The sequence below is a fragment of the Lytechinus variegatus genome, chromosome 6, assembly GCF_018143015.1.
Source record: "Lytechinus variegatus isolate NC3 chromosome 6, Lvar_3.0, whole genome shotgun sequence".
Taxonomy (NCBI): Eukaryota; Metazoa; Echinodermata; class Echinoidea; order Temnopleuroida; family Toxopneustidae; genus Lytechinus; species Lytechinus variegatus.
The window spans coordinates 20,423,974-20,439,567 of NC_054745.1; the positions used below are offsets into that span (position 1 = coordinate 20,423,974).

General features: G+C 38.5%; 1 protein-coding gene and 1 long non-coding RNA gene across 2 annotated transcripts in view; both read left to right on the forward strand.

Moving 5' to 3' along the window:
* LOC121417629 overlaps positions 1 to 15,594 on the forward strand; it is a 160,351-nt gene that overhangs the window by 24,937 nt on the left and 119,820 nt on the right. Inside the window, exons 7-10 of the mRNA XM_041611366.1 lie at positions 9,471 to 9,673; positions 10,072 to 10,261; positions 10,865 to 10,981; positions 12,718 to 12,923. Of these exons, the coding sequence (XP_041467300.1) occupies positions 9,471 to 9,673; positions 10,072 to 10,261; positions 10,865 to 10,981; positions 12,718 to 12,923 (716 nt within the window). The remainder of the gene's footprint in view (positions 1 to 9,470; positions 9,674 to 10,071; positions 10,262 to 10,864; positions 10,982 to 12,717; positions 12,924 to 15,594) is intronic.
* On the forward strand, positions 360 to 4,356 carry LOC121417166. Its single transcript, XR_005970321.1, has 3 exons — positions 360 to 399; positions 3,688 to 3,804; positions 4,343 to 4,356. It is a non-coding gene; the product is annotated as an uncharacterized LOC121417166 (long non-coding RNA).

Genomic DNA, 15,594 nt, shown 5'->3' on the forward strand with positions numbered 1-15,594 from the left:
CATCATGGTTTCCAACCACGAACCAATCGAGAGGAAAAAGAAGACACCCCTGATTTGGGTTTGATTCACCCCCCCCCCCCATATCGGGATGTGTATTTATCTTGGCGAAGAAGTCCCCTCCCCCAGATTTGGTCATAATTTATCCCCCCCCCCATATGTGTTGGCGAGCAGGGCCGCTTGGCTGCTTGCCAGGTAGCTCTATTATAAATACGTATTGTTCTCGCACGCACGCGCGAACGTCTAACCGCCAAGTGCAATATTTGAAAAAGAAAACTCGATCTACCGGTAGGCCTACTACCGTTTTGCTGTTGATAAGTCCGTCGATAATTCATCAAAAACTAAAGGAACACGGGTCAGATTCGGACAGCGACTTCAAAGTCATTTGTAGAAGGCTAAACAGTAAGTTCTATAACAATTTTCTTTGATTTATTTCTCAAATTGTCTCAAAATGTTAGATGTCGTTGTACCGCCACGACATGCACGACCACTGCACTGCCACCGTCACTGCCCCGTTGGCGCTGGCCGCTGCTCTACGGGCCGGGACGTGGCTTTGACGATAGGGAGTGCTTATGGTTTTTATGCTTTGTATTGGCAGAGTTTAGCTCGGCGAGCAGTGAATAGTAATTCGCTCATATTGCCTGATGTTTATTGTCAATGTTTTACAAAAACCATCTCTGAATAGGCCTACATTGAATTCATGAATGAATGATTTGTTAATGCTAATGTCAAGACCGTCAAAGTTTTAATTGTGAAATAGACCGTTACTGCACACGTTAATTCACTGAAATTGAAAACTTGCCGACAAATATTGCTTTGAAATTAGGCCTATAATTTGTTGTTGATAGATGTTGGTATTGAAATGAGATAAAATGGAGGTGAAACATGGGTCCTAAAGTTTAAAAAATGATAAAGGCTACGCAGGTCTATAACTTAGCTACACTGTACACCACAACGGCAAATTGTCCATAGACTGTGTACAACGGATAGATTGGCTCCGCACAGCGATTCGAAGACCGCTGATTGGTCAATCGCGCAGATCACGTCATGATCACGTGGTCCGAAAAATAATTCCTTCGGACTGCGTGCGGAAGTATCGATAGCGATAACGATATCCGGTCATGATGTGTACGCGGTAAATGGTCTTGGTTCGTAATCGGATCGCTCCGGTATCGATCAAAAATTATCGAAACTCTGCAATTTCATGCATATTCACGCGACGCTCCGAAACCAGGAAGCCAATTGACTTTGTGCACGTTGCGATAGACTCTACAAATTCCAACGAACACGATGACATATAGACGCTAATTTGTAAGGTTTTGACGGAAAAGCAAAAAGTAATTGAAAATCTCTTACCTGTGCGGTATCGGTGAGAAAATAGATCCTCCGAGAATACCTTTCATAATTCATATAAAATATGCGAAAGTGAAATTCTAGGTCGATTTTGGTACGAGGTGATAGAGAATTGCACACTTGTTTTGGTGGAATTCTGTGTGGGGAAATAAAAGGCTTGCACTGCGCATGCTTACTATATTTTCATTCATAAATTGGTTCTCGGCAGTGGCTGGATGACATCATGTAATAAGCAAAAATGTACACGACCGCTACGTTCACGCTCCGCTATCCATTGTACACAATTTGTCGCTGTGTAATTGCACATACTATTTCAATGGTAAAATGTGCACTTTGTGTGTGGAACTGTGACTGGACGGAGTGACAAACGATTCCTATTCAATTTTTCTACAGAGGCTGCAATAATTATGCAGAGAAAACTGGCGCTAATGCAGTTTTGCACCGGCCGATTACCAGCATACCTCATCACCAAAACTTGTTCCCAAATGTCATGACAGGTCTCTCAGTCACATTTCTATGTTAATATACCCACCGCTTTTCAAAATATTGGGAACGGCTGTATTTAGTCTTGATCTCGACGTCGTTGATCTAATCCGTAGACATCACTTCGCGGATCGCTGGGATTCGCCTTAATATTTATATGGACTGAAGTTAGCAACCAAATCATGCTAACATGTGGCGAACAAACTGCCAGCATGCCGCATGCGAATCTTTTGATCGCATAACTTCGGTCCATATCAACATGACGGCGAATCCAAGCGATCCGCAATATTTTGAAAAGTGGTGGGCATATTGAATATTGATCTCAAAATGTGTGTAGACAACTCTGGTGGGGAGTTTTGCTCGAAGTTGCATGCACAACAAACAATTGTCCATAGACTGTGTACAACGGATAGATCGTCTCCGCACAGCGATTCGAAGACCGCTGATCGGTCAATCGCGCAGATCACATCATGACCACATGGTCCCAAAAATAATTCCTTTGGACTGTGTGCGGAAATAGCAATAACGATATCCGGTCATGTTGTGTACGCGGTAAATGGTCTTGGTTCGTGATCGGATCGCTCCGGTATCGATCAAAAATTATCGAAACTCTGCAATTTCATGCATATTCACGCGACGCTCTGAAACCCGGAAGCCAATTGACTTTTTGCACATTGCGATAGACTCTATAAATTCCAAGGAACACAATGACATATAGACGCTAATTCGTAAAATTTTGATGGAAAAGCAAGAAGTATTCGAAATTCGCTTACCTGTGCGGTATCGGTGAGAAAATAGATCCTCCGAGAATACCTTTCATAATTCATATGAAATATGTGAAATTGAAATTCTAGGTCGATTTTGGTACGAGGTGATAGGGAATTGCACACTTGCTTTGGTGGAATTCTGTGTGGGGAAACAAAAGGCTTGCACTGCACATGCTTACTTTATTTTCATTCATAAATTGGTTCTCGGCAGTGGCTGGATGACGTCATGTAATAAGCAAAAATGTACACGACCACTACGTTCACGCTCCGCTATCCGTTGTACACAATTGTTCACTGTGAGTTGGCTGGTGTGAAACTGCATTAGTGCGGGAGGGTATTCTTAGATCCTTTCATGGGGCTAGGCATATCAATTTTTTAAAGTAAATTTTATCCTTTTTTAAAGTTAAGTTTGTCCTGTGATCACATTTTATCTGTTTTTATTTATTTACTGATCAAAACTTGCCTAAAAACGTCTGGAGTCCATCCACTGGCATATGATTGTCCATGAACAGATCCATGATTTCTCAAAGGGGGTAGTGGGGCACATTTTCCCAAGGAAACTTTAAATAACAAGCAAACCAAAAAAGAGATCCTCTTGTATGAGACAATATTTTTAATATAAATATTTGCTGTAACTTTCGAAGGGGGGGGGGAACACTTGTGTAAGAAAGCCACATTTTTATCAAACACATCGACTATTGCTCTCAAGGTGGGGGCACAGGTCAAATGTGCCCTCTTGGATCTGCTTCTGCGGTTGTCAATACCAGAAAAATGGAATTTATGTCATCGATTACCCTCTTGAAAATTGCTGCTATAGACATTTGATTTCAGATGACCTAGCTTTTACTAGTATAAAGCATGCACAGTTATAATACAGCCTTGTCTGAACTACGCTGAATACTATCACATTTCCTTATTTTATCCTGAATTCTGGGCTGGTAATCAGAGATCCATGAAAAATATCTTTAACATTAAAGTTCTAAGATCATTCTTTTTCTATTACTATATTAGTATTCTATTTTTGCTTGTATCTGCACATACATGCAGATTTTACAACACTCAAATTGATTTTATTTCATTTTCAAAGTTTGGACGACGGATACACTGGATAAGGTAGATGGTCCAGCCTTATCTGGGAATGACACGACGGGTGTTGAACACAGAAAACGTGCCATGTACAAGAAACAATTGGAGTTTATGAAAGGTAGGTGTGTAAGAATTTTCTTCAGTAGAAAAAATTGCAAAGCTTCATGAGATAAAACAGATTGTATTCCTGCAGTGGCATAGCTGGAAAAAAAAACCTTGTCAGGAATGGTAAAAAATCCTGAGAAAGGACAAATGTCATCCCTATTTAGAGGAGCACAAGTCTTTTCTGACACCCCCCCCCCCCCAGAAAAAATATCAGTATGTTGGCTGAGGGGGGAAGGGTGGACAATTTGTCCCAGGTATTCATTTGTTGTGGTATTTTTCATCATTGGGGCAACCTCCCATTAGATAGGTTATTGTCTACCCATCTATGGTTAAACATTAATTTATTTATCATATTTTACCAAATGTTTTGTTGATATTTGTTAATTGGTATCATTCAATTGAATGGTAGAGTATACTGCAAATTTCTCGATATATAAAAAAATATATGAACTTCTAAAGAAAGCTTACACACACGACAAGCATTCATATTTTGAACCCTTAGCTAATATACTGTCCTTTGCATTGTTATCATCCAATATTTCTTATTACAGCTTCAAGGAATTAATCCTGCCGGGTACCCATTCACTTCATCTGGGTCTAGTGATGCAGTGTGGATGAATTTCGGGCTGAAGGAAAACACACCATGGCTAGGACTCAAATTCACGACCCTCTGTTTGGAAGGTGAGAGTCAGAACCACTAACCAGCTGATGTCATATCCCCACTTTTATTTTATTACAAGAAGTCGCGCTAATTTACATTTTGTCCTCCGAGAACTATAAAAAATGGAGTGAAAATTTATTTCAAAGACATGTCCACCCTTACAAAAAAGTTGATTTGATTAAAAAGAGAAAAATCAAACATAAAAATCGGATGAAAAATAAGAAAGGCATGACATTTTAAAGTTTCGCTCAATTTCACTTAATAGTTACATGCACATCCAGGTCGGTATGCAAATGAGGGAACTGATGACATCACTCATTCACTTTTCTTTGTTTTTTAAATATGAAATATTATAATTTTCTCCTCATTGTCCTATGAAATAAAGTTTTATTTTGATTTTTTTATTGTCAAATCTGTAAAAATTGAAATATTGTACAATTCAAACAATGAAAACCAAAACAAAAAGTGAGGGACATCATCGATTCTCTCATATGCATGTGGGTAAATTGTGTATATAACTATTTTGTGAAAAATAGGCGAAATTTCAAAATGTCATGACTTTCTTATTTTGCATCCGATTTAGATGAAATATTTTGCATGATGCTTGCCTGATTTTCTCTTTTGATTCAAAACAACCTTTTCTGTGGTGGACTTTACCTTTAATGTGAAGATATGCATTGCTGGAAATAATGATATGATACTTGGGACATATCATACACACATGTATGAAAATATGAAATAATTATTTCATTTTATAGAATAAGCCTAACAAATATTCCTGACGATCATGTGTACATTGGGTTAATTTTTTACCAAAATGTTGTTCAAATTCAATAACTTTGTTATTATCAGATTTTAATGAAATTTTCAGCATGATCCTTTTCTGATTCATTCTCTCCCTACCAAAATCTCCCCTTTTCTCATGCTTTCTTTCTATGGTCCCCTTCATTCTCCTTATAACTATGTTATATGTAAAATGTAACCGGTCGTCCAACCAATTTGATTGAAGGGCTAGAGGTACTCGAGACTGAAAGCTATGTGATATAATTGAAAGTGTACATCAGACAACAAAAAACACTGAAAATTTCATAAAAATTTGTTGAGGATTAACAAAGTTTTGACGAATTAAAGTTGTTATTTTTTGGTAAAACTGTTCTCTGCAAGTCCTCATGAATATACAAGATCACAATTTATATATTTTTTGTATTATATGAATTTAAATTTTGTCCAAGCTCGGTTGTAAAAAATTACGATTGACTACTGATTTACTGTGTAAGACAATAATCATATTATTTCTCACACATAGTTGAGTTATTCATCTGATTTAACACAACAAAAATAGAAAGAAATAAGTGGGTATCTTGTATATATTATTTTCTATATTTTTTGCAAAAAAGGTCTCTATTTTTCTTCTGTTTTTTAGTGTTCCAAATTGAATAATTTTCTTTCCCTATTTTCATTATATTTTTTTTTCTATGTGTGATATATTATTTATTTCTTAATGTATCATTATTGTATTTATGATAAACTTTTGGCGTGTTTGTACATTAAATCATTAAAAACAGTTTATCTTTTCCGGACTCGAATAACCTTATCGTTCTTAAACCAACCTCTTTCTACAGACTGAATAATCTGATTAACTTGCATTTCGCGTCGCAAATACGGCGGAAATCGGAAAATCAGAAAATTCAACCTATAACCTCACATTGCATTTTGGTATGTCAAAAATTGCATCTCGTTAGGAAAATTTTCAAAATTCATGGTAGATCTCACTCATTGTAACAGGTACACACGTTTCGCGATCAGCTGGCGAGATAAAAACCGGCCAGAATATATGTATACTGTGAGATCGCACTTCTTGGTTCACGCACTTAAGCCAGACACGTATGCTATTTTGCCCCATGTTTTTACAAAAAATTTAAACGGATTAACATGGCAATAACCACCTCTCAGAGAGATGGTTATGAGAGACCGTATTTTGTGCGATGCAATTTATCAATAAACCGCATCGCGTCTGTTTCTACAGTTATCCGGGATTCTGGATACTTAGGCGGGTAATACCTTTTAACAATTCTATGTAGAAACATGCCATTGATATATCTTTTTAGGTGAAAAGAAAAAAGAGACCAATTTGGGGGTACTATTTTCCCCCCTTTTGGGGATATTTCATTTCTTCTAGGTGTGGTACACTTTATTCATTTGGCCATGTGAAGGCTATCACACATTTTGAGTTTAATCTTCGAAATTTGGTGTTCATTAGTTTGTTGTCCAAACTCTGTCTTACATCTAAATTTGTTTATAGGAAGATTAACATAATATTTATGTGGAGTGCAATCATTGATCTCTTGTGGAGTCGCACAGTCACATGTATTCATAATATGGTGCTTTTATGCCATACCTGTCAATACTCTTTTGTACTTGAACTTATTAGTAAAAAATGTGTATTAATGTCGTTGAAAGCAATTACACATAACAGATTTAACATCAAGTTTATTGTATTACAAGTATCAGGTTTGTATGCAGAACAGTGGTTTTGCCAAGTACTCAATCCATGTAAAAAGCAATATGAGAGAACAGGTTTATTCTTGGAAATGTTAGTCTTCATTTGTTGTGTTTTTCAATCAAACTCTGTCTTGATGCATGTTTATTTTTAGATAACAAGATTGACAGAGTATAGATATCAACGAGTAGCTAAGTCATATATATTAATAACTTATGTGCTTTATTATAAAGTCTATACTTGTGAATACTCTGTGCCATTTATGCTGTACTTAAACTTCTTATAGTAAAAACATTTTATTGACGTTCTTGAAATAAGTAAATGTTTTCATTTTTTTTCTTGTGTATACTTATTCCATTATTAAGCCTACCATTAACCCCAGAGATATGCTGTTCACCATTGGTCTACCATTCACTGTACTTTATTGGCCTACTATACATTGCACATCGTTGTTCTACTGTCTACCATTCAGTGTAAACCATTGGTCTACCATTGAATTTACACTTGTGGTCTATAGTGTATGACCAATGATGTTATTTGAATGGTTGACTAATAGTATAGTGTGTATGACAGTGTTGTATGGTAAATGGTAGGTCAATGGTGTACAGTGTATGGTAAGCCAATGGTGTATGGTAAAGCCTATGGTGTACGGTGAATAGTAGTTCAATGGTGTATGGTAGGCCAATGGTGCACTGTAAATGGTAGGTCAATGGTATACGGTGTATGGTAGAATGGTGTAAAGTGAATGGTCAATCAATGGTGAACGGTGTGTGGTGTACGACGAATGGTAGTTGAATGGTGTATGGTGAGCAGTGAATGGTACACGAATGGTGTACGGCGAATGGTAGTTGAATGGTGTATGGTGAGCAGTGAATGGTACACGAATGGTGTACGGCGAATGGTGTACGGTGAATGGTGTACAGTGAATGGTACGCGAATGGTGTACGACAAATGGTAGTTGAATGGTGTATGGTGAGCGGTGAATGGTACACGAATGGTGTACGGCGAATGGTGTACGGTGAATGGTACGCAAATGGTGTAAAGTGAATGGTACGCGAATGGTATACGATGAATGGTACACGAATGGTATATGGTGAATGGTACACGAATGGTGTATGTTGAATGGTAGGCGAATGGTGTAAGGTAATTGGTAGGCCAATGGTGTCCAGTGAATGGTGGCTGAATGGTAAATGGTAGGCCAGTGAATGGTGGCTGAATGGTGAATGGTGGTCAATGGTAAACCTGTCTATAGTGGCCATATGGTAGATCAATGGTGAATGGTGTTTGATCAATGGTATATGAATGGTAAATGGTGCTCATGAATATGGTAATAGTAACGTCCGAATTATTTAAATTAGTTTGAATGGTATACCATTGAGGCTTGAATGGTATACCATTGGTGTATGGTGGGTGCTGTGCGAATGGTATTCCAATGGTATATCAATGGTGTATGATAAATGGTAGTCAATGGTATACCATTCAATTTTTTTTATAAGGGATGTTTTTGCCCATATATGGCCTATAATTAGAGCTCACGTGCACACGTGCTGCAAATTTTAACGGGTGTTAATTTTGTTATTAATGGTCGTAGAAGGTTGATCAAGCTATCAAATTGCTTAGAATTATATTATCAATGCAATGATATAAAAAAAACGTGTTTCTGCATTGCGTTATTGCGTTATGCGCGGAAACGCGCGTGCGCAAAATTTTGAAATGCTGAAAATGACCTGAAACGTACCCAAAAATTTTTATAGGCCATTTGGAGAATTTTTTTAGCTTTGACGCTCGCGTACGTGCACGTCATGACCCTTACATGACCTTTGATGACATTGAAAGATGACCTTTGACTTAAAGTTTACTTGATGTGAATATGATTGATAATTGATTATCTGTTATGTTAATATGATCAAATTGAGAATTTTACAAAATGGCGCGTAGATGATGTCATCATGACCAGATGACCTTGAAAAGCTTAGTATGCCGTTTCTATGATAGACTCTATATATGACAGAAAAATCAGCCAAATTGATTCTGCCAATTTGGAGAAAAGTTGGCGACAAACATAGGTGATAAGAATAAAGAAAGAAAGAAAATTCTGACGAAATCAAGAGGTGATCTGTCATAGGCAGACCACCTAATAATATGTCCATTTATGTAGCGCAGTTTTTATATGCATATATTCAACTGCATTTTGATACTTGGTATCATATTATTACCCCGACTGTAGCCGAGCCGCCATATTAATTGGCGCTAAAGCGTTCAAGGAATAAATCCTACCGGGTACCCATTCGTCTCACCTGGGTTGAGTGCGTCGCAATGTGGATAAATTTCTCGCCGAAGGAAATTACGCCATGGCTGGGATTTGAACCCACGACCCCCTGTTTCAAAGTCCGAAGACTAATCCACTGGGCCACAACGCCTATATCTTTGGCCCATATCTATTCATTGTGATTTGATGAACATTTTTTATTTATCCTCTACATTCCTCACTAATCTTATTTTTCTTGAATATTGAAAGATGGCCCCCTGGCAGGGCATTGGTGTGCAAAGAATTCCGGCCCTGATGAGTGGATCCAGGTCGATCTGGGGGCTATCCACCCTCTTGCTGGTATAATGACCCAGGGTCGCATTAGTCTGTCGCTGTGGCCTGCAAGCTTCCGGGTAGTGTACAGCTCAGACGAGGTCACATGGTTCTCCGCAAGAAACCTGGATGATAATGAGGTAATTTTTTTTCCGATAAATGATAATAACTAAAGGTAATCTAATATTGCGATAGGTAATAAGATGATATGATATGTAGGAAAGCTGCTCGCATACACTGTATGATTCCACACATCAAGTAATTGAAATTCTAATAACCTTACTTTTCTTTGATGGATTTTTCTCAAACCTTCAGCAATATTTTTCAGTATTTTTGCTTTTTTTACATTAAAACTTTTTGTCAGGGTGAACTTCCCCTTAATAACATCATTTGCATATATCTTCTGAAATATCTTCAAAATTTGCACAATATTGGAAAGTGGCTTCAGTTATTTCATTTATAAACTTCTAGAATATTCATTAAAAGCTTTTTTTTTCATATCATCATGCATGTTTTTTTTTCCATTTCTCATCTCCAGACTTTCACAGGAAATACTAACCGAGATGGGGTTTATCCGAATTACTTCCGACGGGAAATTCTGGCCCGATACCTACGGGTCACCGACGTGATTATGAATCCAGAGACATGGCGAGTTCCCTGTATGAGAATGGAGTTGATAGGAGTCCGTTATGAAACAGATATGAAAGCACTCGAAATGCCATCACCAGGTAGGCCTCTTCCCCTCCCCCACTCTCTTCCCCTCCCCCTCTCTCTTCCCCTCCCCACTCTCTTCCCCTCCCCCACTCTCTTCCCCTCCCCCACTCTCTTCCCCTCCCCCACTCTCTTCCCCTCCCCCACTCTCTTCCCCTCCCCCACTCTCTTCCCCTCCCCACTCTCTTCCCCTCCCCCACTCTCTTCCCCTCCCCCACTCTCTTCCCCTCCCACCTCTCTCTTCCCCTCTCTCCCTCCTCGCTCTCTGATTCCCTCTGTCTCTCTCCCCTTCCCCCCCCCCCCGTTTATTAAGGGTTAATGTTCAAATCTATCAAATAAAAAAAAAAAAAAAACACTCAAAAAAAGAGGAAAAAAACACCAGCTAATGCCTGGGAATTATCAAAAGAAATCAAGTTTCTGTTAAAAGACTCTCCTCATTAGCTGGTGCTAAGAAAGAACACTAACATTAAAATACAGTTCAACAAATAAGAAATAAAAATGACATTTGAAGACATAATTGGGCTAATGCAGGTTTAGAAGGGAAAAAAAGAAAGAAAGAAAAAAACTGAAAGATTGGATTGAACCATGCTGACATTATTCTGATTCTTCAACTTTTTCAGCTTCATACGCTCCCTTGGGAATGGAGGATGGACGCATACAAGATGACCAACTCACTCAAAGTTCTTGCTGGGATGAGTATCATTGTGCTTACCGAGCTCGTCTCAACATTCAGAATGGTAATTGACTTCAGTATAGACCTTGTACATTATAGTGTCATAGTGCCCTCCCTCAGAGGATATAGCAATATGTGTAAACAAGAGTTGTCAGAGATCCGCCAGCAGCAGATCCGCAATGCAAGCAAGGCAGTGGCTTCAGCCTCTTAGGTGGCGGTGAGATGATGTCAACACATAAGGTCTATTTGCAATTAAGGCATCTTTATGATGGCAATGGAAATATAGTTTTGATAATGATATGGAGAGTGTGAATATTGAATTGTGGGCATCTCTGAATGTTCATTATCATTGGTATGGTCACAAAGGGCAGGACAATTTCCATTAAAGGTTTCTGGGAATTTTCAGTTGGTGGGAATATTGGGAATTTTCAGGAATATTTGGTTTTTCATAGGAACTGCTGAGTTCTTTTTCCATACAAAGTGACCATTGATGTTGTCACAGAATTTGTTTGTAGGATTGTATTAAAGGGGCATCATACGATGAGAGCCGGGACACATTGTACGATTAACGATGGCTTGTGACGGCTGTCTGCATTTGCGGAGCGAGAGTGGATTGGGGATTGTTGCACCCTTATGAGACAACCGGGGGGGGGGGGGGGGGCTTTTCTTGAAAAGGTGGTTGAGGGAGAGGAGTCAAATTATCGCACCATTTTGAGACAACAGGGAGGGGGGGGGCTTACTCAAAAGTCCTTTCTATGAAAATCACTTATCAATGATAACTTTTATTATGAGGAATAAGAGCTTGCAATTTTTTTTGGGGGGAGGGGGGTTAAATGTATCTGCATAATTGCTTTCACTACTAATTCCTTTAATGATAACATAGGGCCTTTTTATGCCACACATATACACCTTGTTTGGTGCTCAAGGTACTCTTGTATTATCACACATATCTGGGATTCGAACTCGCGACCCTCTGTTGCAAGTCTGGAATCTAATCCACTGGGCCACACCGCTCCATAATTTAAGAACCCCCCCACAAAAATTATACACACAAATAAACAATTTGTATTGGACTACTCAACACATCCTTTTGTCAAATTTTTTTTTGTGAATAATTTTGTGAAGTGAATTGACCACTAAATGCATATCTTTGTAATTCGATAGTTTCACAATACGGTGCGCAATCTACCAGTTGCAGCAAACAGGCCGAAATTTGCAATTCATTATGGAAAAAGGTTGACATCTCTTGTGTTACTGGCCGATGTGGCTAGATCGGCTTGCAAATGCTGTTTACTAGGTCCAGGCGGTTGGAGAGAGATTTGCCACATATTTCTGTGCAAAATTTAGAATGTCTTTGTTGGATTCTTCCTCCGCTTATCCCTAATCGTTTTTTTTTTGTTGTTGAAGCATCACAGTACACTAGTATGCAGTCTGCCAGCGCCTGAGCGCAATGTTGACCTGAACCTTTTGTCATAAATTTGGCTTGTTCGCTGCAACCGATAGATAGTACACCATATTGGGTGATTTCAAGTCCAGTGTTGGCCTTGGTGTTGGTGTTGAAATTTTGATTGCTTCCCCTTGCTCCAAAACTTACTCAAAGTTTGTAAAATTGATCCAGATCAAATTATTGACATCTCAACAACTAGTGAGTGACTTTTCGGGACCATCTCCACTTTATGTTTGGTGTTATTCTCGTGTAAAAATTGACCTATCACCAACACCAAAAGGTCAACACTGAATTGAAATCACTCAATGTGCAATTCACCAAAACCTCCCTCTTTCTTTTCTGTCGTTTTGTAGAGGTTGGAGTCGGCATCGGAGGATGGGTGCCAGATTCGGGAGACCGGTCGCCATGGATACAGGTTGATCTTCGGGAGACCAAGCTGGTTGGTGGGGTGATGACCCAGGGAAGGACTGATCATAGCAATGTGTTTCAGTCATTTTCGGTTTCATACGGCACCAATGATTCTCACTGGGTTCCTGCTAAAGATAGGAGAAATTCAGAGGTATGCAATCCGGTTTAAAGCTAAATGAAAGTAGTTGCAGTAAAACACTGATTTCATGGGGAAATCTGTAAAACCTAGGATAAAACTATTACTATATCATCGTGGATCTAGATATATTTTGACAGCGCCACTCTCAGAGATTATACTTTTGAGTCTCGCGCATCTTTTTAGACCAAATTTATGACACCCTGTTACGCAGTCCCAAAATAACGCAACATTTTGTAAGTGCATGCAGACGCAAAATTGCTCCAAAACATGAATTCCTGTACAAATCCAATGGAAAAAGTGTTTTTAGCCCAAATCCATAAATGTATCATTATTTCTCCTAATACTGATGAAAATAAGATTTTTTGCAGAATTTGATCTTAAAGTTTTGTAGATTATGTCATTGGTAATGCGTGTGCCAATTTTTGTCTCACCTGCATAGCAGAGTGAGACTATAGGCGCCGCTTTTCCGACGGCGGCAGCGGCGGCGGCGTCAACATCAAATTTTAACCTGCGGTTAAGTTTTTGAAATGACATCATAACTTAAGTATTACTGAACATCCTATTAGAGTTTCATGTCACATGACCAAGGTCAAAGGTCATTTAGGGTCAATGAACTTAGACCATGTTGGGGGAATCAACATCAAAATCTTAACCTGAGGTTAAGATTTTGAAATGTCATCATAACTTAGGAAATATATGGACCTAGGTCATTAAACTTGGACATAAGGTTGATCAAGTATCACCAAACATCCTATTAGAGTTTTACGTCACGTGACCAAGGTCAAAGGTCATTTGGGGTCAATAAACTGGCCGATTTGGGGGTATCTATTGAATTACAATCAAAACTTTAAAAGTTTTTGGTTTTGATTAATGAAACTTGGACATATTAGTAATCAAGTATCACTCAAAATCCTGTGCAAGTTTCAGGTAACATGATCAAGGTCAAAGGTTATTTATGGTCAATAAACTTTGGCCGAATTTGGGGTATTTGTTGAATTACCATCATAACTTTGAAAGTATGTTGGTCTAGTTCATAAAACTCGGACATAAAAGTAATCAAGTATCACTGAACATCCTGTGTGCATTTTAGGTCACATGACCAAGGTCAAAGGTCAATGAACTTTGGCCGAATTTGGGGTATTTGTTGAATTACCATCATAACTTTGCAAGTTTATTGATCTGACTTTTTAAACTTGGACATAAGAGTAATCAAGTATCACTGAATATCCTGTGCAAGTTTCAGGTCACATGATCAAGGTCAAAGGTCATGTGAGGTCAATGAATTTTGGCAACATTGGGGGTATTTGTTGAATTACCATCCTATCTCTGTAAGTGTATTGGTCTAGTTCATAAAACGTGGAAATAAGAGTAACCAAGTATCACTTAACATCTTGTGCGAGTTATAGTAGTTTTCAAAGTCAGCACTGCTGCTATGTTGAATCGTGTGATGCAGGTGAGACGGCCAGAGGCATTCCACTTGTTGTTGCTATCGACGGCCGAGTTCATAGTGTCCTTAGGGTTAATGCTAAATCCTACCCCAAACCCAGCCCTAAGTCTGATATAAAACCTTAACCTTCCATCTTGGATGAAATATTGCCCAGAGCAATTACCAAAAGGAGCAAATGGCATGTCATCTGCAATCCACAAGGATGTTGTACAAACTAAGTGTGACTGGATGTGATGTGTAAAATGCTGAATCGCTCATGTATGTAAAAACATAACGTTATTTATGAATAGGCAGCGTATGTTGATTAGCATGATTTTACCTATGCTGCTACCGGGATCCTATACTGCAAGCAACTGGAAAATTTATTTTGACTAAAATCACACTGAAATTTTGTGAAAACCCTGTGTATAATTAAACACTAGACAAGGCAGGGAGGGGGGGGTTGAAAAAAAAACCTGCAAACAATTCAAGAACACATAATAACAATGATAAGTGATAATGATAATGACAATAAGTAATGATGATAACATGCAACACGTAAATAATGCCGAATACAATACAGAGTTTCTAAGCCCTGTGTACTATTTCTCTGGCTTAAGCACACCTGCCTTGATCAGCATGACAAAAACCTCCATTTGAGAACACTATACCCCTGTGCCCTCTGCATCAATTCTCTTCTCCAAGTACAACAAACCCTAATTGTCCCAAGCAAGCAATTTAAGTATCAAGACACCTAAGCCTTGACCTCGGTCCGAAGATAACACAACAGCCCGGCATATATACAGTCACAGTAGGGGGCCACACACGATGGAAATATGACAATGCATAGAGCTCTATGGGCAATGTGTGAGCGTGGTAGCATCCTGCAAACCATACCATCATTTCCCCTTACTTTCCTTATTTCGAGGTCGATTTTCTTCGTTCAACATCGAAAATGGACAAACATTGGATTTCTGAATACAATGTGCCTTTGAAAACGTGATTAAATATTGAATACAATAATTTCATTCCGAAGGCCCTACTATAGGCAGAGAAGTCTTACATAATAGCACAGCTGTTGTTTATCATTTAACAAGCAACACTTGTTTCCATTTTTTTTCTACAAATCACTGGTATTTTTATAGTATAGTTTACTGTGCCGCTCGAATCAGTAATTTATCAAAATAAAAATCTAGATTATATTTTAGTCTTAGAACAGTAAAAGGTAAAAAATTGAAATCTGATAGTATTAATCCT